General features: G+C 42.6%; 1 protein-coding gene across 1 annotated transcript in view; it reads right to left on the reverse strand.

Moving 5' to 3' along the window:
* ptprga (protein tyrosine phosphatase receptor type Ga) overlaps positions 1-27,513 on the reverse strand; it is a 399,554-nt gene that overhangs the window by 74,840 nt on the left and 297,201 nt on the right. Inside the window, exons 8-12 of the mRNA XM_039770749.1 lie at positions 21,310-21,502; positions 13,180-13,364; positions 8,477-8,585; positions 5,122-5,171; positions 2,775-3,576 (exon numbers count right to left, since the gene is read on the reverse strand). Coding sequence (XP_039626683.1) covers positions 2,775-3,576; positions 5,122-5,171; positions 8,477-8,585; positions 13,180-13,364; positions 21,310-21,502 — 1,339 coding nt within the window. The remainder of the gene's footprint in view (positions 1-2,774; positions 3,577-5,121; positions 5,172-8,476; positions 8,586-13,179; positions 13,365-21,309; positions 21,503-27,513) is intronic.

Below are 27,513 nucleotides of genomic sequence, written 5' to 3' on the forward strand. Positions count from 1 at the left end.
ATTAACATTTAGAGTTATTTCAAAGCGCACAACAAATATCGGAAAATACAGCATGTCTGTCTGAAGATGCGTTACAAGCATTGCCAGGTGCCTCTATTTGATTTCATTACACGTTAAAACGATACTCTGCTCATTTTAGGAGATCTTATGTGCACTTCCAGATATCTTAAAATACGTCTGTAGGCATTCGGAGGGACCTGAAGTGCAATTCAATGTGACCTCCTGTAAAATCTCTTAGGTTGACAATGGGATATCCCGCCTATTTTAATACACCTTAAAATGTATTTGGGATTTCTTACAATGTGCTGCAGATTGTAAAGAAACATATTTTGATAATCTGAAAAACAACTTTCAGTGAACTGCATGGAAAGGGAAAGTCTGACGTTCATCAAGTCAGTTATTTCTTCACCAACACCGTCTATGTGCATAAAATGTGTGCCTAAGTCCAGTGATTTCAATACATTTTTTAAATATCTTGCCCGCACTGGTATTTTACTTCGGAATTATTATGGAATATGTAAAGTTGGTAAACAACTTGTGTCTTCAGATTACACACAAGAAATAAAATTGCTTATACATGTCATTGTTATACAAAAATAATAGGAGATTCAGCCTGGATTTATAATTGCCTGACTGGAAAACTGCAGTTTGTCAAACTGAGGAACTGTGTCTCCGGGACGGTTGTGAGCAATGCTGGGTCCCCCCAAGGGACTGTCCTGGCCCCAATCCTGTTCACATTATACTCGGCAGACTTGTATTTAAAGTCCGACCTTTGCCACATTCAGAAGTGCTCTGATGAGACAGCTATTGTGGCGAGTATAAGGAATGGGCAGGAAGGGGAACATAGGGATCTGACTGCAGCATTTAGTGACGGCATCAATAAGAACTGCCTGGGTCTAAACACAACGAAGGCCAAGGAGACGATTATGGACTAAGACCCCCCTTCAGCCTGTTAACATCTGAGGGGAGGACATTTAGGTGCTGGAGACTTGTAAATATCTAAGTGTCCACCTTGATGACAGACTGGATTGGTCTGTGAACACAGATGTCCTCTACAGGATGGTGCAGAGCAGGCTCTTTTTCCTCAGAAGACTCCAATCATTCAATATATGTGATGAAATGTTGTCTTTGTTCTACCAGACGGTGGTTACCGGTGTCCTCTGTTTTGCTGCCATTCGTTGGGGAGGCAGATTGACAGAGAAGAACACTAAGTGGCTGGACAAGCTAGTGAACATGGCTGCCTCTGTGCTGGGCAGGACTGTGGACTTGCTGGGAATTGTGATAGAAAGGTGTATGGTGAGGAAGGTGCAGGCCATCCATAGTAGTCATCCTCTCCACAACATCTTGGTGGGTCAGAGAAGTAAACATAGCAGTCGTCTTCTCTCACTGCACTGAAGGACAGAATGCTTTAGAAGATCATTTGTTCCTACTGCCGTGAGATTTTATAATGCTGATGTCAACACAAGTGATTCATGACCTGGCCATCATTTTACCTTCCAAATGATCCATTTGTACGCTTTACTATTTATTTATTGCCTTGCGTTTATATTTTAACAGTTTTTACTGATGTGTTTGAGCTACTGGATGTCTGAATTTCCCTGAGAAGATGAATAAAGTATCTATGTATTATATAGTGCCTTCCTATCTATCTATCTATTTTAAAATAAAACCAGCTGTACATGCTACCTCAGCTTGTCTTCCACGATAACCTCTTTTGATTTACCTCCACAATTATATGAAAACTCACACAAGTGAATACAAACCGTGTCCTTGTCTTGAGAAAAATGCTACCATGAATTTGTGATAAAAGGATTATTTCCAGATCCCTTTCTTTCGGTTACAAACATACCTTGGAAACTCTGAAGGCACGTTTTCTTTTATTGAAACTCGAAGAGGACACATTTGGTAAGTTTTAAGGATTTATTTTCCGATGGAGTTTCACGGTGGAGCGTCATGTCCGACTGCCTCCATTGCAAAACGCCAGTGTGGATGTTTTTAAAACTTTATAGAAAACCCTGGACTTTGGAACACAATTTCGCATGTCAAATGCATATATAGCAGGCCATGTTTATGAAGAAATAACACTAGATTGAAAAATACCAAACGTATCCTTTGAAATTCATTTTGAAATATCTGTAAATATTAATTAGATTTACCATACGGATGTCACAAACTATCCAGGTTTAAGGTGACAATCGCTTTGTATTTAAAAAGTTAACTAAGAAATTCATTTTGAGATGAATACAAAAAGATTGTTAAATCCTGCCCTCTTCTGGCCAGTCAGTAAACTGCAGTTCAAAGCATCATTTTTGGTTTGGAAAGTTAACTATAGACGAAGGTGGCTTTTGCATCTTTCATGAAAAAAGCACTCCACTGCAGCACCTTAACACTGATGAGCAACCATATGGAGCACAGAAGAGGAGCCCACTTCTTTTAAATTAACTTTGTCTGGGGGACGCCACACACCAGCAGCCAGGCTCACATGTGTGACTTGCATGCGCAGTGATCAATCTGTCATGCATTTCTTGCATTTTAGTTTAGTGCAATAAAATTATAATACACAGTAATCTTGGGTCCAAGATGTATTTGTAAATTTTTGCATTCATAGGGCTCTGGTCTCTGTAACCCCCACGAATACCAAGGGATAACTGTGTTTTAAGCATGTAAATACAGTCCTAGCCAGAAAAAGGGCCATTATTTGAATCCATATCCTCACTGTGTGGCCCATTGAGGAAGATCACACTATCGCTTTATTAAAGGCTTATCAATTTTACCTGTATAGATAAAAGTCCTGTCAATGCCACTCCTTCTCTTTTCATCAGTGCTTTCATCATCTGCTGCTTTCGGATGGATCGTTGGAGCCCTTGGTTCTTCACCCAGCGCCCGTCCTCTAGTCGTTAAAACAGACTCACTGGTTGTGGTTTCTAACACATTGCTGGAGGTGCCATTTATGTCCTTCACAATCTGGTCTTCAGCTGCAAGAGTGGGAATGACGCGGTCCTCCAAGTCATGGGAAACAACAAGACTCTCGTTCTGCTCTTTCTCCTTGGCGGTTGATGCTGGGGTGGCTGTGGTGGTGATTTTAGGCTCAGTCTTATTTTCGTGAGTCTCTGACACATCTCCCGCCACCTTTTTCTTCTCTTCATTCCCCTTGTCTCCCTCTTCTTCTCCTTCCTTTTCACCTTCCTCACCCTCTCCTTTGCTGTCCTTTTCTCCTTCATCCCCACCTTCTTTTTCTTTAGCAATGGCAGCATCTCCATCGGAGGCCGGAGTTGTCGCTGGCTCAGAGGTTGGTACCACAGGTTTTGCAGTCTGTTTGGTGGTGGCTGAAGATGCCGGTGGCAACCGAGTTGGCCAGACTGAACTGGGAAATGAAGATATGACTCCGCCGCTGAAGCCCAGGCCTGCCAAGAAGGTGCTGGTCACCACAGAAGCTACTGTTGCTTGGCTGCCACTGGATGAAGGACCAATGCCAGTAGCCATGGATACAAAAGAAAAGGGAAGGCCAGAAGAAGTCCACGTAGAAGACCCTGAACTGATGGGTGCCATATCAGCAGGTGCAGGAGATTCTGTAGGCTTTGGGGGTAAGAGAAAGAACACAGAACATGGATGTTAATACTGAGCAAAGCATGAGGTGCAAAGATGAACTTGAACAAACGTGGCACTTATATACACTCCACAAAGATTATTCACCTTCTGATTATTTTATCGTATTATTCTGCACCTTTATATTGTTGTGGCAAGAACATCTGTGTGTGTCCGGCACATGACAGTGCCCATTTGAAGCTATGATTTAACAATATGTGGGTGATGTCAAGGGACCTTTTCTTGTTGGAAAAACTCCACCTCTCCCACTCCAAACTGGGCTGTGGCCAGGGCACAAATGTAAAATGTGAAATGGCAAATCACTATCCACGCAGAGAAAAGCCTACTAGAAGGACCTGCCGCAAAATGAAAAGTCTGTTAGCTGCTCACAGGGGGTAAATAACTGGACCAATTGGTCACGCCATCGTTGGTTCTCAAGTGGGTTGCCTAGGCCAGTGTTCCTCAACTACCAGATTGTGCCACCAGTGGGTCGTGGGCTGCTGTCGTTAATTTGTGAGTGATTTGCAGTGGGTCGCCTCACTGATCAGCAGTGCTTCACAATGTGTTCCCCTGTTTCTAGGGGAGCTAATTTCACCAAGAGGGACCCCCGTCATACTCGTTTCACCAAGGGGATGGTTGACAATTGCTGCTAGTGTGTTGTCAATGAATTTAAAAAGGCAAAATTGGGTTGTGGGACTATAACAGGTGAGAAACACTGATGTGAAGAAGGGCCGAATACGTTAGAAATAGCCATGAAGAAGCACCGATCAAAGCAAACCCTGAAGGGCCCTTCAAGGGTCATAAACATGACACCCTGTGAGATAATAATAATGAAAGGTGTATTACTACAGTTGGTTTTGGCATTTTATACATTATTACCCCATTGTTTTCTATGGCCTCATCTTGGTCAGCCGGACAGTCCGCAAGTGACTGTATACACACACACACACACACAGACAGACATAACACTTATAACAGGCGGTATAACAAACAGAGGTGCTCTATATAGAATACACCCATGTAAACCCACTTGCACATGGATGACACATATTAGATAGATAGATAGATAGATAGATAGATAGATAGATACTTTATTAATTATTATGGGGAATATACAAAAATGCAGGCCCACATATAGTACATAAACAGAGCATATGTAAATTTAACTTCATGTCATATCCATCTTGCTTTCTTAAAAATATTAACAATACCTTATTACCAAAGTGTAATTCAGTAATGCATAAACACTTATGAATGTTGCTAAATAAATGACAACAACTGCACATATTACCCAGATTTTGTGTTTTTATTGCTCATCATAATGATGTGCAGACACTTCAACCAGGTAGGCGAAATGAAAACTGTGTTATGGTCCCCCTGTCACTTTAAGCATCATTATTATTGTGACATTGGGTTTCTGCTCCGTTCAGCTGACGCGCTGCTCATGAAGTTTCATCATTGATAAACACACATGTTAAATGGCGCCATCTACTGGCTGCTCTTAAAAAGACGACACTAAAAGATAGATCTACTCACCATTACAGTTTTCACTATTCGGGTGCCTTCAAATATTCTGGTTGTGTTGGCTAAATAATTTAAAAAAAAAAAGAGATAAAGAGAAAGCATGTCAGGAATGAATGTTGTTTAAAAGGACCATCTCTTTCATTGCCTCTTCTGTTAATTCCATCTTTTAGCGTTATCTGGCATGCCAACAATGACAAATTGAGCCCTAAATCTGTTATTGACCGATTGAGATGTCCTCACGGTTCCCACCAAGCCTCTGTTTGCAAGTCCAAGGCAACACGTCTGAGGCCCTGCACTTATTAGATCATGATAATGTTTGTAAAATCTTCTACTATTTTTAAGCACAATTGAATCCCAAACAAAACGTGAAGGCAGCTTGTCTCCTTGGTTGCCATTTATTGTGTGTGTCGTTAGCTGCCCTATATTTTTTTTCCCCTTGCGTCACTTCAAAATGTAATCTCCTTGCCTCTCTCATTCAGCAGATACAGGCAAAGCGCTTTTATGGCTGAAAGATGGCCGAGCTGGGAAATGTAATACATGTGCACTGCGGAGATAAACCGTGCTGCTCCATCATTCTTGCCCACCAACTGTATCTGCAAAGTAAGTAAAGAAGAGAACTGAGCGGATGGCAATCGCAGGAGTCAGACACCAGAAATGGGGGAGCAGCGAAGTGTTAATTGACTTTTTATTGGACAACAGCATTGTTAATCAGTTTTGATCCTCAGCACAATGGGTTGAGATAATTGACTTGCGGCTCAGATGGACGAAAACAACCATTTCATGCTCTCATACTGCACCGTCAATAAGAGAAATGTGAGCCATATGCTGATGATTAATGAAATCAAAGCAGATCCTTCACTTTCATGATTTCCACACGGATAGGCTGACCAGATTCACAGAGTTTCAAAACTGAACACAACTCATTAATCCAGCTTGGAGTTTTGTGCGCATTTATTAAATGACGGGGCAACTAAAAATGGAACGTTCTTTTAAAACGGGTCGTATGGTCACAGTACACATGGATGGCTTTGCCAATTCAAAGACTACACCTTAATTAAACAAAAAATCATAAAGATGTGGCAGCCTGGTGAACCCATGAATCATGTGTAATAAGATGAAAGCAATGGACTGAGGGTGTGCTCTCCTTATACTCCTCCACCCATTGCTTCTTACTTGCCAGGTGTTGCACTTTGACTCTTGTAAGGTCATAAACATGTGGCACAAATCTGGGAGAAAGAATCTAGACAACACAGAAAATTCAAAATTAAAATTTCTTCTAGTCTTAAACTCTTCAACAGAAGGACGGAGCTGGACTGTCCCTGTCACAGTGCCATCACATATTATTCCCAGTGGGCAAGAGAAAACAATTGGGAGTTAAGATGATGACAAGAAAAAGAAAACAACAAAACAAGGGGTCAGAACCAGGGGTACCAAAAACAAATGATTACCAAAGCCAAAAAAGTATGAGACAAGATCAGGATCAAAAATCAAACACAAATTCATGAAAATAAAGCGCAAAGAGTAGAGAAGTCGGATAAGGAGGTGGACTCAGAATAACCTTCTTATCCGGCTGTCTAATGATCGATAGGCACAGGACTTCTAAAGCCACGCCCCTTACAGGGTAAATCCTGACAAAAAGCACAGCTGAATGACAAAGAAAATGGCGGTGGAGAGCAGTCAAATTCAAAATGAATTTTAGAACAATGCATTACATCAAAAAACAAACAACTTCATCAGACTCCTCAGTATCAAAAACCTCTGGAAACGTATTGCAGCTAAATACCTGAGCCAGAAAATAAACTGTCAATAATTTACAAAATGTCTCAAGATCCTGATATCACACTGTGGGCCATACTGGCACATTTGGAATAGCTTTGATTTCTCTTTCTCCAATAATAATTTGAAATGAATTATTATTACAGCATTGTTATGTTATTATTCAAATATATGGTTATTTTATATTATTTTTTTTTTTAATTGTGAGTTATTTTTCATATCTTTATAATGATTCTGATGGTTCCATTTGTAATTCTATAGTAATGTGCTATCTCTGTAGGTTTGCCTATGTTCCTTGTGGGAGGTGCCTCAGGAGGCGGGGCCACCCTGGTATCTCCACTCCCAAGCCCTCTCTCTGGCTATATAAGTGAGCTGAGAAGGCTCAGGAGTGGAGGTCATTTATTCATTGTGGAATATAGTGAGTATTGTATTTTCTGTTTGGATTTACTGCTTTTTGTTTCTTTTTTTATTATTTTTCTGCTTTGTTCTTGGATTTTTTTTTGGCTGTCGTATGGCGACTTACTTGCTAGGGATTACCTCTTTAGGCAACTCCTTTGTGCCTTTTTTTGCCTTGCTAATCCTTTTTCTGTAGTTTTCTACTTTTGCAAAATAACCTTTAATTTATAAAGATTCCTGTTTGCCCTGTGTTATACAAGTCGAGGGTTTTTGGTCATCCCTCCTCTTCTGGGCTATTGTGTATTTTTTGGTATCTTTTTAGTTGTTTTACCAGCTTTGCATTATTGGGCTTGCTCCACCAGTGAAGATGCTTGACGAGCTGGTGGGGCAGAATATCCTGTTCTCGTCATGAATGCTCTAATAGAGAATCTTGGTGAATAAGATGAACTCGCTTGTTGGGCTGAATGGCCTGTTCTCGTGACAAATGTCCTAACATTCCAATACAGAATCTTTGCGAATATCGTGGACGATTGTGTTGGGCTGAATAGCTTGCTCTCATCACAATTGTTCTGATGTTTTAACAGAGAATCTCGGTGAATAGGATGGACAAGTTTGTTGGGCTGAATGGCCTATTCTCATCCCAAATGTCCTCATATATGCAAAATGATATTATTGAGTGTAGCTAAAATAAAATAAACCCAAAGGAACAGTTCAGATGTTTATATTTTCAAATTGGACAACAGAAAAAGAAAAGCACCCTTTAACAGTATGTATTAAACATAAATAAATAAGCACAACTTGAAAGTACAGAAGAAAGATAAAGACTGACACGATGAAGGATGAACGCAAAGGAAGCGAGAAGCAAGACATGTGGAAGAAATCATAAATCATTGTTTCAGATAAAAATGGCAGTCTTTGCATTTGGCAAGGCTGAACACACAGCCATATGAGAGAACAACAAAGTAAACAAGACATTTGGGCAGGGAACCGGGGTCTGGGGGGCTAACAGGTTAGTGACAAAATGGGGGATGTGTATGAAAAATCGTAGAGAGTCTCCTTGTCAAACCCAGAGGAAGTCTCTGAGCCTCCGTGCCCAGTCTGGAGAGCGGGATGGAAGTCTGAATGCTATAAATATTTATGGTTTGTCAACGGTGAAAAGCAGATGCTGATGTATTTATTTACAAGTTTGACTCACCTTGAAAGAGCATCGTTTGACTGAAGTCGCTTCTCATGTCATTCTGACACACGGCCTGGACTCGGAACAGGTACAGGATGTCTGCAGAGACATGGTTGATGACGGCTTCCTGCAAGTCAAAGTAAGGCACGTGAGGAGATTCCCATAGCAGCTGAGTTCGGAAAGTGTAGCCAGTGGTCTCGTGTCACCTGGCATTTCTGAATTGTGTTATTGTAGGAACAGATTAGACAAAAGTCCCAAATGCTGCTCCTGGACAGACAAGGGGCTTACCAACTTATCTCATCTGAAGCTGATTCTCTGTGAGAGGGCCACTGTGGCAGCAGACTTCCCAGTCCCCAGCTACAGATTCCAGCTTTTCCTACAGAATTTCCAGGCATTCCCAAAACAGCCAGGAGATCTAATCCATCCAGCATGTCCCGGGTCTGCCACACTGAAACCTGTTCATTTGACTTTCTGTTTCTCTGTTAGTGACAGAGGTTTAAACACTGCATACACAGGGCCGATAAAGAGGATTCACGCTTTGGAAGTTTTCACATATTCTTGTTACACAACCTTAAATCTCAGCGGATTTCATTTGACTTTTTTGACAACAGAAAAGAGCTCTTTGATGTCAAAGTGAAAACAGATCTCCACAAAGTGGTCTAAATTAATTGCAAATGCAAGACGCTCAGAAATATGACAAAATTAATTCTAATCAAGAATGAATTAAGATAGAAGAAAGGAATTAGCTGCAGTGAAAAGCTAGCTTGTAGATAAAACAGTAAATCACCTTGACCTGCGATAAGAGGGGACTTTAAGGTTGCTGCACCAAATGTTACATGCTGGGGAATCTGGATGGGTAAATCACAGGACAATATTACCACAGTAATTCACACATGGCTGTAATACAGCTTGGTCTCCTACAGATGGCAGTACTTTACACTAACGTGAGGGTTCACATCCCAGCTTCCTTTGTTGTTATGACTGGGAGTCCTAAAGCACACAAGTCTTAAAAGCACTTCCAGAAATACCCACTAGAGGGGAAACTCCCTTTAAACACCCAGCTACATACAAAAAAGGGCCATGTACTGTAGATTCTTAATAATGTAAAAGATTTATTTGTTTTCAAAAAATGCTCTGTCCCACTGTGAAGCTCCAAAAAGCACAAAAGTCATAAAGGAGTTGCCAGCAAGGCAATCTAAAGTGAACAAACTTCCAATAAAATATTCCAAAAACAAAAAAAAAAAAAAAATGAACATTGGTTCAAAAAAATCCAGATAACAAAAAAGCATAAATACAGTGAAAACAAAGTAACTCGCCAAGTCCTTAGCACATTCAAAATGAACCACCAGGAACTGTGGGAGACCCTCCAGTTTTATAGGGTGGAGGGCACTTCCTGGCAGTGAAAACACGGAGCACAACACAGGCAGCAAAAAAACAGCAGATAATTAATAAAAGTAACTTTACTATAAATAAATGGCTCAGCAAAGAACAAAAAGGACATAAAACATGGATTTGAACCCCAGCTGAAAAAGAACCTGTGTAAAGTCGGCATGTTCTCCCCGTGTCTCTCTGGGTTTCCTCCAGGTGTTCCAGTTTCCTCCTACAGTCCAACAAGATGCAGGTTAGGTGAATTAGTGATGCCAATCTGGTCCCAGTGTGTCTGTGTATGTGATCATCCCGCGATGGACTGCCACCTTGACCAGGTGTTGTTCCTGCCCTGTGCCCTATGGTTGCTGGGACAGGCTGCAGCTCCCCTGTGACCCTGCCCTGCATAAGTGAGTTAGGAAGATGGATGGATGAATGAAGTGTCTAAATCCTTGTTCAGCTAAAAGCATGAAAGAGCCTCTCGAACAGAATGGTTGACATAAAATCAGGCACTGAAGGCCTTAAGGTGTTCATTTTGTCTCCCTTATTTGAAATCCACTCAATAATCAAGGAAGCTGAAAACACACAAGCACATATAATGTTGGTATAACAAATTTTATACTACATGGCCAAACGTTTGTGGACACCTGACCATCATACCTTTATGATCTTGTTGGCCATCCCATTCCAAATCCATGAGTGTTAATATGGAGTTAGCCCCCTTATAATAGCCTCCACTCTTCTGACTTCCCACAAGATTTTGATGTGCATCTGTGGCAGTTTGTGTCCATTTAGCCAAAGAGCATTTGTGAGGTCAGGTAGTGATGTTGGATGAGTAGACGTGGCTCACAATTCAGCCGGGAGGTGTTCAGTGGGGTTAAAGGCAGGGCCACTTGAGATCCTCTGTGTCTTTATAGACCACAGGGGCAGAGTCATGCCAGAACACAAAATGGCCTTCAACAAACTTTTGCCATAAAAAATGGTTTTGTCTGCTGTGGCATTAACAGTACACTTCACTGGAACCCTGCCATTATCCCTCCTCCACCAAACGTTACAGTCGGCACTATACAGTCCAGAGGGTAGCATTCTCCTGGCATCCAGCAAACCCAGATTAATCTATTTGTTTGAAATGCTCCACATCCCAATGGTGGGCAGCGGGCTTTACATCACTCCAGCTGACGCCTGGCACGGCCCATGGTGATCTTAGGGTTGTGTGTAGGTGCTCAGCCACGGAAACCCATCACATGACGCTCCCGACATACAGTTCTTGAACTGGTGTTGCTTTTTCATGTGGCATTTGAGAAGTCTGATGTAACTGATGCCATTTTTATGCCATTCAGCACTCAGTGGTCCAATTGTGTGATTTTGTGTGGTCTACCACTTCATGGCTGAGCTGCTGTTGCTCCTTCACAATAGTGGCATTTACATCTGACAGGGGCAGACCTAGTAGAGTTTGGTCATATAGTACAGCAGCCATTATGACCCTTGAGGAGAGAAGAGTGTGAGGCCCTTAGCCTAAATTCTGATTTGCTGGACACAATGAATGGTTAAGCACAGTTTCACATATTCCTGCAATGCTTTTCACCCACCAAGAGGTGGCAGTGTTTTGCTTTTTCAGGTCGAGCTGCCCATTTCCTGCCCATATGTTTTAAATGTAAATTGCTTTTCCTTTATACTGCAGTGCACAGAAAGAACCCTGAAAAGGATTAGCCTGAAAAATAAAGCTCCAGATGATTACGCCACAGCTACTGAGCCGCGACACAAAGCTGCTGCTGGCACTGAAATAGCTGATTGTTCAGTAGTGGAGATGAAATATGGATGGCTTTAATAAATGATAGGAGTTTGTGTGCTTCATCCATCCATCCATCTACTTTCAAATCAGAGGGTGAAGCAGCACCCCAAGCTCTAAAAGTGGACCTCAAGGGCTCCACCTGCTGCCCAAAATGTGCCATATCTGTGCTAGACTCGAGTGTCATTTTCACATTCACCTCATTCAATATGGCTTAAAGGCATCCATCTCCTGTGATGTCTTCTGGAAAAGCTGTTGTGTATAAGGAATGCAACTCATGAACTGGTACTCAAAGGGTACTTCAAACAGGACAACTTGAATTTAAGATTGGGGGGCTAAGTAATCATTTAGGGTCTGGAATGTTCCATATCCTTTATACAGTACACGTGTAGCTCTTTAAAAATAAATGACAACGGGGAAAATGTGAACAACAGTCTTGGTCCGTCTCAATGTGTGAAGATCAGACTGGAACAGAATTGGTGCCCGGCAGGGGAGTCTGAACAGCATTTCTCAGACATGGCCAATTGGGGGCGACACCCTGTAGAATAGATGGCAGCCAGCTGACCTGAAGCCCCTTCTCACCTTCCAATAAGGGGCCCAAATTTGTTTTCTGTCTGATTTTAGCACTCTACACAACACTCACTGCCCATCCTACTTTTCAAAAGGGCCCCAAGCCTGACTGAAAAAGCAAGCGGCTCTACTCACCAGTGGGCCTGGCCACCACAGGAAGAGATGATGTGCACTTAAGCAGGAGGCTTTATGATTAGATAGATAGATAGATAGATAGATAGATAGATAGATAGATAGATAGATAGATAGATAGATAGATAGATAGATAGATAGATACTTTATTAATCCCAAGGTTTACACTGTCATGAATTTAAGGGTGCAGAAAACCTGACCCAGTAGGTAGGCTTTTGAAATTTGTTTATGGTGGGCCTTTGGGGAATTTAAGGTTGACTGTGCTTCTCTTATTATTTGCGTTGTAACAGCGGTGACAAGTTGCCTCAGCCCGGGCAACTGGCATTTAATCATGCAAGGCAGAGCAACTAAAAGAATGAACCAGGAAATTAAATCTAATCCAACATATTGAAAAAGTGTTGTGAATCAGAAGACAATTTAACAACTAGAGGAAAACTCAAAATGTTAGGCAAGATCAAAGCCAGGTGGACAAAACTAAAGAGTCATAACCAAGAAGAAAAAATGAAAATTCATTAATTGAACGATCAGGTTTAGTATTTGTACCCAAATCAAGTGACAGCTCATAGCAACATATACCACAGAATAGCGGCGCTCATAACCAAAACAAAAATGGTGTTGTTGGAGGAATATAATATATAAATAATAAAACCAATTTTAATCGAGAACAAAGAAAACAAAAGCCATCATAACTAATAATGCCACAAAGAAATGCCTCTAATAGCGTTGCAAAAACAAGAAAATGATTCTCCAAGTGGCTCAGTCACAACAAGAGGTGACAGTTATGGTTGGCTCTCCTACAGCAGTATCAGCAGTGGGCACCGAGACAGAGAGAGGAGTGTTGTTCTTGCACAGTGGGTGCTCTTACCAGGTCTTGGTCACTGTCCTTGATGAAGGTTTGCTCGTTGGGTTCCTCATTCTTGGTCCAGCTGTAGGAAATCACGAAGTTGATGATTGGCGGATGGTAGACGACTTCTGGTCTGTTCCAGCTCACCACCAGTGCTGTTTTATTAACAGGCTGCACCTTCATGTTGATGGGAGGAGAGCTGCAGGCTGTCAAGGAAGCACAGGGAGAGCCGCCATAAGGAACACGTATGGGCAGGTGAAGTAAACTTTTGGTACTGACTTCACTAACTGAAAGCACTGTTGAGATCAGCCCCTTAAACATAAAGAATTTGGAAACAAAAGCCATAAAGAGCGCCATAAATAGCATCAATATGACCACAAGAGTAACGTTATACCAATGAGTGAGACAGTGTGTGCGAGTGGCACTGACAGCCCATTCAAGGCGGGTCCTTGACTTGCACCCAAACATGGGCATGGGGCTGAAGCTCCCAATAACCAACAAATATGAAAAGCCGTGTTCAGTAAATGGAGAGATGGATGATTAGCGAGAAGGTCAGGCTGCTGAACAGGATCCACTCCTGACTGCAAACCTGTCCTTATTCTGATCCCACATACTGCAACACAAGTGTTGTGACTTAGGAGTCCCAAAGCACATTAGTCCACAAAAGCACTTCCAAAAGTGCCCACTTGACGTGAAAAACCGTCAAACCTGGCTAGTAACAAGGGCACACACAACTTTATAAAATGAAGAGGCTTATTTCCGCCAAAAAAAAGTGCTAAGAAACAAAAGCAAGCACTGTATAGAGCACAAAATGGAATTGCCTAAAACAAAAGGCAATCCAGGCGAACAGAGGATAGAAATCCTGAGCAAGGTCAAAAAACAAAGCAAACAGGTTGGAAATCCAGTCACGCTCGAAATGAGACCCACAGGATTTATAGAGTGGAGGGCAGTTCCTGGTGGTGATTGGCAGGTGGCCCCCGCCCCTTGGGAGACCACCCAAAAACACATGGAACATAACACAGGCAGCGTACATACAGGACATAAACAAAAACACTTCTACTGTATGTGGGGTTGCTGTGCTTGATCAACTTTCTCCAAACAACTCGGTCCTGCACTTCCTCCTCAGTCAGACCCTTTTCCTTCACATCTTCTTTTCTTAATCCATCCACCTCTGCGTTGGCCTCCCTCACTTTCTCTCTCCCTGGACTTCCACTCCCATCACCCTTTTGTCCACACATTCATTGTCTCTCCTCATCACAGGTTCATCCCTCCTAATCCTACTTTCCTGTTCTTTCTTAGATGTCTCTCCCACTTTTGATTGTCTCATTTTTTATTCTGTCTTTTTTTCTACCTCCACACATCCACCTCAACATTCTCATTTCTGAGAGATCCAACTTCTGCCCCTGTGCTCCCTTCACTGCCCATGTCTCAGCTCCGTACATCACTGCTAGTCTTGCCACGGTTTTCAAAAACTTCACCTTTAACCTGTGCATTAATCCTTCGATCACACAATACTCCTGAATTGTTCCATCCACTTGGGCTACCACTGAACCGAGATATTTAAACGTCTCCACTCTTTTTAATTGCTGTCCTTGAAGGGCAACTTCTGAATTCTGATCGTCATTTGACCTCAAATATCCTCCCACTTGCACATCTTTCCCCAGTACACAGGGTGGCAGCACCACTCTTGGCGAGCTCCGTTTCGATTCCCACAGGACAGCTTGGGAGTTGTGGTTTCATAAGGATGCCCTGTTGGGTACTGTGTGTGCCAGCAGGGGGAGCTATTGGGAGGTGAATCCCCTGTGCCAAGGTGGTTCTGCCTGACCCAGAGATGCCGCCTGCAGACAATGGTTTGGCACTAACAGCACTTTCGGATCGAGTTTAAATGCATGCCCTATGTATCATCCAGGGAGTCGGATTCGGGATAGGATGAGGACAAAGCTCCCCTTAGAGGAATGGAGGAAGAAATAAAAGCTGCTGTTGCTCACTTTCAGATAAGGAAGCCCATACAAGGAATCCTGTGAAAATAATGATCATTTGCACACAGGACTGCCATTGTGAGGTCGTGTCTAGGGCTGGAAGGATCTGTGATTGTCACATCACTTTATGCTTCTTATTTTTTGCTGGTGATCTAGCTCCCATAGTCAATACGATACAATTTATTTTTGTAGAGCCAAAATCACACAAGGAGTGCCGCAATGGGCTTTAACAGGCCCTGCCTCTTGACAGCCCCCCAGCCTTGACTCTCTAGGAAGACAAGGAAAAACTTGTCAATGAAATGTCACGGCCCATGACCCCAAATTCAGTTAAGTGTGTTTAATAATCACATTGTAAGTAATTACAGCAACAAAAACATAATGCATTTCTAGAGCACATTTTCATTCAAGTCATATTACTCAAAAGAAAACAATGAGGTAAAGGCGCAGTTCCAATTCTGCCCCACTAGATGGCAGCAAAAGACCAGCAGTGGCTCCTGAAACACTTTGTCACTCCAGCGCACGCTCATGGGGGTCCCACAGTCTCCAGAGCACAAGGCGCTTTATAATTCACAAACCAAACAAACTCTGCCTAACACAGAAAGAATCCGTGCAGGAACCTGACCCCTCCCAGGTGTCCTTTTGCCCTCTGCCCCTTTTCCGCTTTCTCTCCCCAACCCCCACCCAGCCCCCCTTCCCAAACACGTCTAAAAATGCCAACAGAGGAAGTCAGAGAGCTGATTGGAGTCACGGCCCTGTTCTCGTCTGTAAAATGTTCCAGATTTGAAACCCAGATACTCTGCTCATTGTTTGGTGGCCCCCCCCATCCCACCCATCTGGACCAATTTCCCCTTTTTTTTTTTTTTAAATTGTTCATTGTTGGCAGAACAGGCAGAACTAAAGGGTGCAAAGGACAATCAGATTGTCTCACATAAGGAGACTTCATTTGAGTAAAAGAGGGAATTATCTGTGCTTCTGTTGTGGGTGGAGAGAGCGGCCCCTAACTGATGCCCCCTAGTCTGTTTGCTATTACATGTCCTGGAATTTGAAACACGGTGCTTGTGGGAGAGTCACATAGGAAGAGAAAATGAAACAAATGTGGAAGTGAGGGGAGAACCAATCAAGACGGGGCATAAAGCCAGTATTTTTTTTGGTGGGTCAGCAGACCAGGCAATAAAGACTCAAGGCTGGAGCAGCATTTGGTTTTGGGGTCAGTTTACCTGAATGGTCTGAAAGGAAATCTACAAAATAGCAAGACACACAACCCCACCGAACCCCCCTTGGTGCTCCGTTTTAAAATAAATTCTTGAATGAGAACATAGGGGGCACAGCTGGAAAATTCAGGGCAGATTTTGCACAAATGTTAGAACATTTTCGTCACACAAACAACCAAGAAAACACAGTGTGGTGGAGAGCAGGACTTTATGGCCATGTCACATTACACAACTTTTAATTTCAGTCGCAGATTTCATTTACTAGTGAGTTAAGTAAGGGCAGTCACAGAGTGTACCAATGTGTTATTTTGTACAATCTCAGGGAATAGGATGGACAAACTTGCTGGGTTTAATGGCCTGCTCTTGTCACAGTTGTTCTAAGGTACTTGAATAACCAGCCATTCATCCAGGCACAAATCCAGGTAAGCCCAGGACAGGCTGACAGCTTATCACGGGCAAAATCCCTTATGCCACGTGTTATCCAGTGTAACCACTTTGGGCTCTTTTTGGATTTCAAAATATTTTTTAAAATTTTAGTTTTTTTGGAATTTACCATATTGTGGCCTTGCTCTGTAAAATGTTTTATGATGGCAAAGGCTGATAACACTGAAGGATAGGCAGCACAGTTGACCCATCTGCAGTAAATGGTTGCCAATCCTGAATAAAGATTTCATGCCCATCTTTCAGGCAGCAGAGACAAACAGAACTACTGAAACAGCTTGGGGAATGAGAAAATGAAAGTCTACCACTACACGCCCACATCTGTGATCTAGCTACACTCCAAATGGTGTTCAGGAGACCAGCCATGCCATGCCAATCGAATCAGGCTGACCACAGTCACACATAAGACTCCAATTACCATGCAAAGCTAATACAGACCTGCCTCAGTACAGCAGCACAGGGTGACCTTGTGGTGGCCAGCAGACTACTGGGCACATGACTGACCTTTGTACTCACTTTAAACCATCTTTGCACTGCTAGTCATTTTACTAACATATGAAATGGAAAATTTTAAAGACTGAGGGAGAGTGTGCAAACTCCACACATATAAGTGACCGGGCATGAGATTGACTGGACCCACACAAGGCATCACCATTAACCACTGTGCCACTAGTATAATAAAACGCTGGCAAAAAGTAAGTCTTGAAGGAGAAGGCGGCCATCAGGTCAGAGATCTTGACAAAAAAGTGGCCAGTTTTTAGTGCTGAAGGATCATCTTCCTAATGAAGGGCATGCAGCCTGAGAAGTGCGCAGAGCCAATGGAAGCCATTCTGGGCAATGGAATGCTGAATTGAGCCGCTCGCTTGAAAAGCCTTACGAGATGACAGATGGGTAATGGTAGCTTTTATTAAATGAGGCATGAGGCCCATTCCTGTGGTGAACATGTGGTTTTTGGGAGCAGGTTTTTAAGGCCTCTGGGTGGCTGCAATCAGGATGATTGGAGTCAGAGGGGGAGGACAGTCTGAGTGAGGAGACGCTTCTCCTTTTTGTAAATTCGGTAACTACAGGTAGGCAGCAGGGTAAAGGAGTATGGAACATACAGACTGTAGATATCCACGAGTCTCTGTGCTGAGGCTTTGTGGACATCCTTTGGCTTAATGTCGCCCGTGTGGAGTCTGTACATTCTTACTTCCTGAAAGATGTGTAGGTTAAATTAACCGACAAGTCTAAACCGGTCCTTTGGTCTCATATATACATATACATGAGACAGTAATTCCATTCCGGCATGTGGGTTGGTGCTATGACTTTTTTCCTCTTCGCCTTTAGATATGAGAATTGTTAACCAGCAGACCATTGGCATCACTTCCCACCTGGTCTGCCCAGGACCTATAAAAGAAGCCTCCATTGAGGAAGACCCCAGTCTGAATAAGATATCCATTGTTTCAACCACATGTTGAGAACTTATTTTTTCCAATTCAATTTTGGCACTTAGTGCCTTTAGTGGCACGCAGCTGGGGGTGGTACCCACCCAGGACGCCCAGGAGGACCGGAGGAGGGCCCGTGGTTACCACCAGGGAGTGCCCCAATGCCTGGAGAGCCCTGGACCTCAGCACTTTCGCCACACCCGTAAGTGCTGGGGGGGGGAAGAGGACCAGGGACACCCAGAGTGCTTCCGGGTACACAGCCGGTGCTTCCGCCACACAGGGGAGTGCCGGCGGAAGATTAGTGGAGGACACCTGGAGCACATCTGGTTGGATATAAAAGGGGCCGCCTTCCTCCATTCAATGGTTGGAGTTGGGTGGAAGAGGACGGAAGTCGAAGGAGAGGAGTGGAGGTGGTCCTGAGAGAGGGGGCATTTTATTGAGGGCCTGGACTGGGGCGATTGGTGCTGCGGCACTGGGTTGTGTGCTTCGTACAATTTGTAAATATTGTAAATAAACGTATCGTATGTATGTATGTATGTATGTGTATATATATATATATATATATATATATATATATATATATATATACACACACACATTATGGTCTTTAGAACAAAACATAACCGCCTAGCAATTTTACTATATTTGTGAACTTGAACAGACATCAGCTAATTCTTTCAAAATTACCCAGTGCAGAGGTCGTGGACCCACCTGTGCTTGCTGCCCCACTGGCTTTAGTAAGACGACACTGGTGATTCAATATCTTAGCTGTATCACTGGAATAACAGTCCTGTTAATCTTTATCTCGAGAAAAAACCTCCAAATAGACAAAGTTTTTAGTGAAAACTTCAAGCCTTTCCACACCATTGCTGAGGTGTTTCACTTGCATGTTGTCGAACTGTGGCATTTACTTTGTTTCGACGTTGTGCATCTTCATCTGTGTCATTAGCATGACGTTGCTCCTGCACGGTGGTGTTTTCTGCACACAGGTCTTTTGTAGTGAGAAGTGAGCTGCATGCAAGCAGCGAAAAAAAAAGTGCCTGCATGTGCCTGTGGTTGAGTGTGAGCAGAGCCGACTGCTCCATACACACACGGGCCTTTTGTTTATATATGTCCTGAAAGAATGGTCAAAAATCCCCATAGACACAGTCCTAAACTTTGTGGGAAGCCTTCCCAGAAGAGTTGAAGTTGTTGTTGAAGCTGTTATAGATGCAAAGGGTGGGCCAACACCATATTAAAGCCTATATATTAAGAATGGGATGTCATTGAAGTTCATGTGTGTGTAAAGGCAGGAGTCCCAATACTTTTGCCAATATATATGTACAAGTCGGAAGGTTGGCTGCATAAACGTTCTCTGCATCAATGATGAGGTTTGTCAGTGTGTGTTATAGATAATAACAGCATACAGTGGGGGTATTCAGTGGGAGATACCTGGCTGTTCACCAGTGGACGAGGCGATTTGTGTCAGGTTTGCTTCAAATCAGGCAGGCTAGAAACTAGTTTACCACAAAGGGTTGGTTACTTCCTTTCAAGTCCTGGCCTCCATGATTCTAAACAGGACATAGATACTTGGTTATGTAAAACCTTTGGTTCCTTGCCTGGTTCATGTTTAATGGGCTTCTTCTTACTCTTTTCATTTCCATTCATTGTTTTGTGTTTATTATAATATTGTTCTGTCATGTGTATCATTTGTTACTGTATTCGGTTTGGATGTTATTTAGTGTCTACGTGTGTCTTGCAATTCATTGATGTTCTATGCATTTTGTAGGTGAATCCCCAAGAGGCGGGGCCACCTATCCTTCACCAGTAAAGGGGTCCAGGCGGTTTTCACAGTTCTCCCTCTGGTGTGGCACACCTCCAAGATTTTTTGAGACTTTTTGCTATTGCTTTTAAGCGTCCTATTTTCCAGGAATAAGACTTGCCTTAGGGTAAGATTTATTTGGAGGGCAATTTTGGAGGCCTCACACCTTATTTTGTGCTGCCAGAGAAATCTTAACAGGTTACTTTGTGATATGGAGGGGGCATTTAGGGTCAGTCTGGCTATCTGTGTATCCCTAAACATGCAGGTCACCAGCTGTCCTCACGCTATGCTAATGTATGACTCCTAAACAATAACAAGAGAAAAGTACAGTAACCCATGATTCCCATTCTTGTCTTGAATTTTGAACACTGTGATATTCCACCCTCTCGGGGTAAGCAGCACACAACAGGCCACTCTGAGTCTTCTGAAGAGTAATGAGAGTGGGCTGACAGATTCAGAATCTGTGTATTCCACCAGGGCCTGGGGACACAGCTAAAGCAGCAGCCCTCCCTTAACTCTCAGGGATCTCGTCCCTGTGGGGCTTTCAAGCACACTGCACCATACATATTAGCCTGTATGATAGGGTGCGAGTCCCAGTTTATACTCCTAAACCAATTCATAAGGGAGAAAATCTCCGCAGAACAATTTAGAGAAAAGAAACGATGAGCAGAAAGCAAAGCACAGTGTGTCACCCACTTCAGGTTTATGGCTTTTTGGTTCTGGGCTGTGCTGTATAAAGTGAATGTTCTTAAAGTCTGCAAATAAAAAAATGACCTAAATATCCCACCATAAGCCCCTTTTCCATTTTACTGTATTCTTGAGTATCGGATTAACATATTAAGATGGTACTCAGTACAAATGGTGAAATATAAATAAAAAGTGTTTTTTTTTTTCTTAACTGGAACATAGGAGAGAAGTGAAATGAAAATGCAGTTGAACCAAAAAGCTGCTCTCAAGTATAGCGTTACTCAGAAAATGCTTCATTACAACACCCCATAATGCTGCCACTCTGCAAAACAGCCTGATAACCATCCTGTCATTCTTGAGTGACAAGTGTAGCCGTCCAGCAGCTCGTCATGCGGTGGCACATGAGGTCTAAGAGCCTCAGTCTACAAGCTAACATACAGATGACTGCCTTAAAGTGGCATAAGCAGCCTCTGGTGTGGCAGGGCACAATCCACAGCTCGGACACCTCAGGCCACAAAAGAGCGGCTGTGCTTCCAAAACCCAAAAGCCACAGCTCATCAGGTTAGTCAGATTTCTTTTATCAAGATGGAGAGACATTCCCACAGTACCTTTTGACGACTCGGTTCCATACGGGTTCCCCAGGCTGTCCGACATGTCTTGACTCCATGCATCCTTCACAGCTGATTTGTAGACCACTCTGCTGCCCAGGCTCTGTTGTGGCCTGAAGTTGTTCCTCAGATATTCTACTGACTTGACATGATCTTGCTGCTCCGTGGTGAATATAGAATAAAAGGCCTCCAGCTGCCTCCAGCAAGACATAAACAGGCACATATGAGAGAAAGAGAAAGAGACAGAAATGAAAAAGAGGAGTTAATCACACCGCCAAGAAGTGGGGGGTCTAAACCAGACTGGCAGGTCCTTCCCAGGGTCTCCACTTAATTTACCTTGAGTTTGATTATCTAGCCCTCAACTTTACTAAACTTGGAGACTGCTTTAAAAATCCCCATGAAGAGATTCAGTAAGAAAGGAAATATATAAAAATTCAGATTGATCGAATGAGACTCTGTCCTGCTAAATAGTTACATGACCCACAAGCAAATGGCGTCCAATTTCTTTGAGGGATAAGAAGCCTCCAGCCATGTGCTACTCGGTTATTACAGGGCAATGATGCCCTTATGCTGTGTTGAGTTGACAGCTAACAGTTGAGATGTTCCTTTGCTCCACTTCAGCATTCATGTGAATTTGAAGTCGGACTATTCAGAGAAATGCAAAGTCACTCTTGATATGTTACTTGGTTTGCTAAAATGAAATTGCATACTTTAGTGAAAACAAAGACCTAATTAAATGAATTATATGTTTACTACGTAATTCTAAATAAAATTTAACCATAAAATTGGCATTACTAGCTAACCAGGTTATAAACCGGGGTTCTCCTCACTCGCACGCCAGCCTCTGTTTGAGTTGCTCTACCTCTGGTCATGTTTTGGAGTGCATCTTGTTTCCACTTAGCTAGTGATACCTGTTTGTTTACTGATTTTTAAAATTTGTTCTGTTTCACTACTAAGTAGGCGGAGCCGCAGGGGACAGCTAGTTTAAAATATCTGGAACATTTACTTTCCCCTCCTTACCTACTTTGAGACATTTATCATATTAAGCTTAACAAATTCACAATTTACCCGTTTACACAAAAAAACAACAACTGTTATCTTTACTTAAATGTCTAAAATAACAGTGGTAGATATCCAAATATTGAGGTGGGCTGGCACCCTGTTCGGGGTTTGTCTCCTGCCATGTGCCCTGTCTTGGCTGGGATTGGCTCCAGCAGACCCCCGTGACCCTGTAGTTAGGATATAGTGGGCTGGATAATGGATGAAAGGATGGATATCCAAATATTAGAAAATACAATTATATACAGCTTGTAATAACACCCAATAACAAAAGGAACAATTTACAATAACATACAATGTCCTCCCAATTACTACTGGTGAGCTCACCCCCTATTGATTATGCTGCACAGGAATAATCATTCACTCTCCATTGTGGGCCCCAAACCTTAGCTTGAGTGCACAGCGGCCAAACTGACAAAAACAGGACTTGCCTCTTCACTCGAGGTTTTACTCCAAGCCAATTATTAACCAAAAGAAAAAAAAAATACAGGCCTTTGCTAACTCAAATTTTCCCTGTCACCACGTTGTCTATCTCCTATTGACTTCTCATCAGGAAAAACACCAGGTTGCCAGTGGTTTGCCAGAGTTGAACTCGTATCCTCCTGTCTCCGGCTCACCAAAATGTTGTGTTCACCGCCCTGTATCATTTCTTCTCCCCTCTCGGGTGTCCTTGTGCCCTACTGTATGAACTCCTTTTGTAATCCCCTCGTCAGTCAGCCTGCTGACTGTTTCTCCTTTTCTTCTCCTAATCACCCTTTCTCTGAGGATGCACTTTGTTGTGGTCAGCACTTACCTTTGTAATCTGGGATCGTCTTTGCTGTGCTAATCATCATGGTGCTTCAACATTTTGCTGGGGCTTTCCCTGACCACGTCTTTTCAGCGTTTTCATGTGTCACTTCCTCTCTTGTGGTATACTAGAGCCTTTTCATTCTGTTTTATTAGCATTTTACTAAAGTTTTGTTTTCTTTTCTAGAGCCTTTTGATTCAGTATTCTGCTAAAGCTTTTTCTCATTCCGTTGGCATGGCTGCCTCCCTCTCCTTTACTCTGTTTTCCCAGTCTCTCCTCTCTCACTCTTTATTCTTCCAATCCTGTCTCTGTAACTATCCTACACAGCCTGTTCTGTGGATAGACTAATCAGAGGGCACTAGCAGATATCAAGCTAGGCTTTGCTCACCCTACGCTGTTTAGGTTTCCTATTCTTCTACTAGTCTTATTCAGTCTTATTGAATTAGCTTTATTAAAACAATTTGCATTCTGCAATGTTGCAAAATATTTACGGGTTATACTTTAAAAACCAATTGCTATACTTAAAAGAGGTTAGAACTAAAAGAGATAAAATCTCAGTGACTGACTGGTCAGCTAGCCAGGGGGATTACAGGAGGGCTGAGATGAAAGGCCATTGACAGGCCGGCCTAGCCTGGAATGGAACTGACTGATAGAATTTGTGTCAGTCGTGGAATTCATCAGTAATCGGGCTTGTGTGCAAATTCGGAGTTATCACAAGATGACGCCTGCTACACGAGTGACGTCTTCATTTGTAAAGTGATGCTGCATCTTATTGACTGCTGAGCTACTCTGACATTCAGCAGTGATTAAAAATAAATAAAAAAATAAACCAGGGCCAGCCATGTGAATTACGACAAGAGCTGCCTTCTGAGGGCACTTTATAAATGTAACATGTCAGCGCTGGCATTTCTTCATGAGCACAACATTAATTATAATAATTTTCTTGACAACTTTTTTCTTACCATAAAATAGCTAAAAACAGCAACCTGAAGACCACTGTAATTAAACCGTTCATAAAAGATGTAATTTAATAGACAAGGCATAATCACAAGAGTTTCATATATGCCTGGAAGAATTTTTTTAAATCAGTATCCTTTCTACTTTAAATTTAGTACCATAAAATGTTTAATAATTCATGTCCTTGTTTTAATCAAGTTTTAGATGTAAGTTATGTTATTCCACCCACCCCGACAGAAATCCTTCTAGAAATCTGATAGGCACAGCTCTGATCTCAAAGCCTTTCACTGGATGTGATTAAAAAGCGCAGAGTGTTATTAAATATTGGAATAAATGCTGTATTTGATTTGTAATTATGTACAGTTTACAAGAGCAGTTTACATTTTATTTAATTAGGCACATTTCATTTAAACACGCACTAATGCACACTAAAGTCATTCATATTTATGCACACTTACATACAAAATATAGATGAAGAATAAAAAACTACACACACACAAACACGCCGGAAATGTTTCTTTGACATTCTGGGCCACGCTGACAAAACGACATCACGCACTTTCTGCGGGTGCACACTCCCGCTGTGAATCTCCCATTGCCACCACATCACAAAGGTGTTCGTTTGCATTTGGATCTGGTGACCGGAAAGGCCACTGAAGAACGCTGAACTCATTGTCATGGTCATAAAACCAGTTTGCTTTGTGATATGGTGCATTATCATGCTGGAAGTTACCACTAGAAGAAAGGCCATGAAGGGATACACACGGTCAGCAATAACACTCAGATAGGCCGTGGCATTCAAGTGATGACTGACTGGGCTTGAAGGGCCCAAAGTGTACCAAGAAAACATTCCACACACTATTACAACACCATCCCCACCAGCCTGGACTGTTCGCACAAGGCAAGGTGGGTGCATGGATTTACTTTGTTCTCACCCTGCCATCTGTGTGCCTCAAAAGAAATTGAGATTCATCAGGCCAGACTACATTTTTCTTGTCTTTATTTGTCCAGTTTTACTAAACCTGTACCCACTGCAACCTTGGTTTTCTGTTCTTGGTGGACAAGACGCAGTCTTCTGCTTTTGTAGCGCACCTACCTCCAGGTCCGGCGTGTTGTGCATTCTGAGATGCTTTTCTGCTCACCACAGCTGTAGGGAGTGCTTATGTAAGTTATCGTAGCCTTTCTGCCAGCTCCAGTCTGGTTGTTCTCTGACTTCTCTCATCACCAAGGTGTTTCCATTTGCCTAACAGCTGCTCACTGGATGTTTGTTTTAGTTTTGTAGATCATCCTGAGTAAACTCCACAGACTGTTGTGCGAGAACATTTCTGGAGATCTGCAGTTACAGACATAATCAAACCAGCCAGTCCGGCACCAACAATCATGCATGGTCCAAATCCCTGAAATCCACATTTTTGGTGTTCGGTGTGAACATGAACTGATGCTCCTGTAGGATTGTTAGGCAGAGTGCTGCGCCACAGGACTGGCTGATTAGGTAACTGAAAGGGTAAGCAGGGGTGCGCAGGTGTACCTAATAATTTGCCCAGTGAGGTTATGTATGCTTGAACTGTTCTGTTTTCCTTTTTTCATTACGTTCCATAATGTTGGTTTTATACCACATTGCATGTATGGTTCCATGGTGTGGCCAATGCCATGGAGAATACCCAGTCAATGGGGTGCTAAATAAAATGAACAAGGGCAGAACTTTTTCACTTTTTACAGACAAAAAATGGATATTAAAGACACTCGCATTCAATGGAAGAATATCAATGGTCTGGAGGGGTTAATATTCCATACATGGGAAACAGTGAGCTTACAAATGATGATCATTTTCCATTTTCAATATCACAGTGCCTTTTTTTGATTGGATTTTACAAAAAGGCTACATAAAAAATAAAATGGCAATGACAGCTCGCAAGAGACAGAGGGAGAGTGAGAGAAATGAGAAATCAGCGATTCAAGTCACTGCTGCCTCCTGTGACAGGCAGCAGGGAATCGAACGGCACGGTGTATGTTGCTAGATAAACTTTGTCATTGCAATGATCTGCCCTATCCGGCAAAACGCAATCACTGCCAATCAGGCAGCAGTAATTACATTATTTCCATATTGCTTCAATAAGATACGGCTACGCAATGACTAAACGCTCACTGCAGTGCCTTTCAGAGCACCCCGGCCGCAGCCACCGAGCATCACCATCACCGAGGACAGGACTCTGTTCAAATAGGCTCTTAAGCGCAGGCAAAGGAAACGGTGTTTACCTTTCATATGTGGGAGGACAAATAGAGGGGCTTAGCCAATTATATTCCGGAGTTTATTGCCGGTTAATACAAACAGGCAGACAAAGACTGGCTTCTCCAAAGTCAACAGAGACCTGGATACAGACCCTGGCAGAAGTGGGCTTTGTGACAGGAGCTAGCTGGCGTGTAGCTGGAGAGCAAGGAACTTGAGAGCTGAGCCGTAGAAAAGGTCTGGCAGTTTGTGAGTCTGCAGAAAGGCCATTAATGAAAAGAAAATGCCAGAGGGGTGTGGGTGTTGGCTTGAGAGGGAACCTTTCAAATGAAATAAGTACCTCTATGCTGAGGGCAATAACTGAATATTACTTATTATATTCATTCATCATCAGGACAACACTGACTCTGTACATTGCTCACAAAGTGCTTTACTGGCACCACCTTAACCGTTTTCATATTTTCAAGTTTAGTCAAGTGACTTTATTGTCACACCATCTATACTCCGTATTGTAGCATACAGTGGTATGAAACAACAACATAAACACAGCACAAGTGTAAAGAACTACCGTACACTAAACTATAAGTAGAGAAATAAATAATAGGCAAGTGAATAGACAGTAATAAATTAATAAATATTAACAACGTCTAATAACAAAAACATCAGTAGTAACAAGTGAACTACGTATAAATTTACTGCTAGGGCCAGATTTAAGGGTAGGAGTTCAGAGTCTGGACCACCAAGGGCCAGAAGCTGCTGCAGAACCTGGAAGAACAAAGAAGGCAGACGTGGGCTAAAAAGAGACTGTGTGATTGATGGCAGTGGTCCTTCACAATGCTACGGGCTCTGCAGATGCAATGCTTCATAAAGATGTCTTTAATGGAGGGCAGAGAGCTGGTGATGATCTTTTCTGCAGTGTTCACTTTCCATTGTAGGGCCTTATGCTCAGAGACGCTGCAGTTCCCAAAGCTGCAGCTGGTCAGAATGCTCTCCACAGAGCGCATGAGGTATGATGTGTTGAGAATGGCGGTAGGTAATCTTGTCTTCTTCAAAGAAGTGCAGATGGTGTTCATTGACCAAGTAAAGTCAGCTACCAGGTACAGAACAAGAAATCTGGTGCTCTTGACCAGTTACACCGCAGAGACCCCAATATGGAATGGAGTGTGGACAGCAT

Source organism: Polypterus senegalus, chromosome 12 (genome assembly GCF_016835505.1).
Source record: "Polypterus senegalus isolate Bchr_013 chromosome 12, ASM1683550v1, whole genome shotgun sequence".
Lineage (NCBI taxonomy): Eukaryota > Metazoa > Chordata > Cladistia > Polypteriformes > Polypteridae > Polypterus > Polypterus senegalus.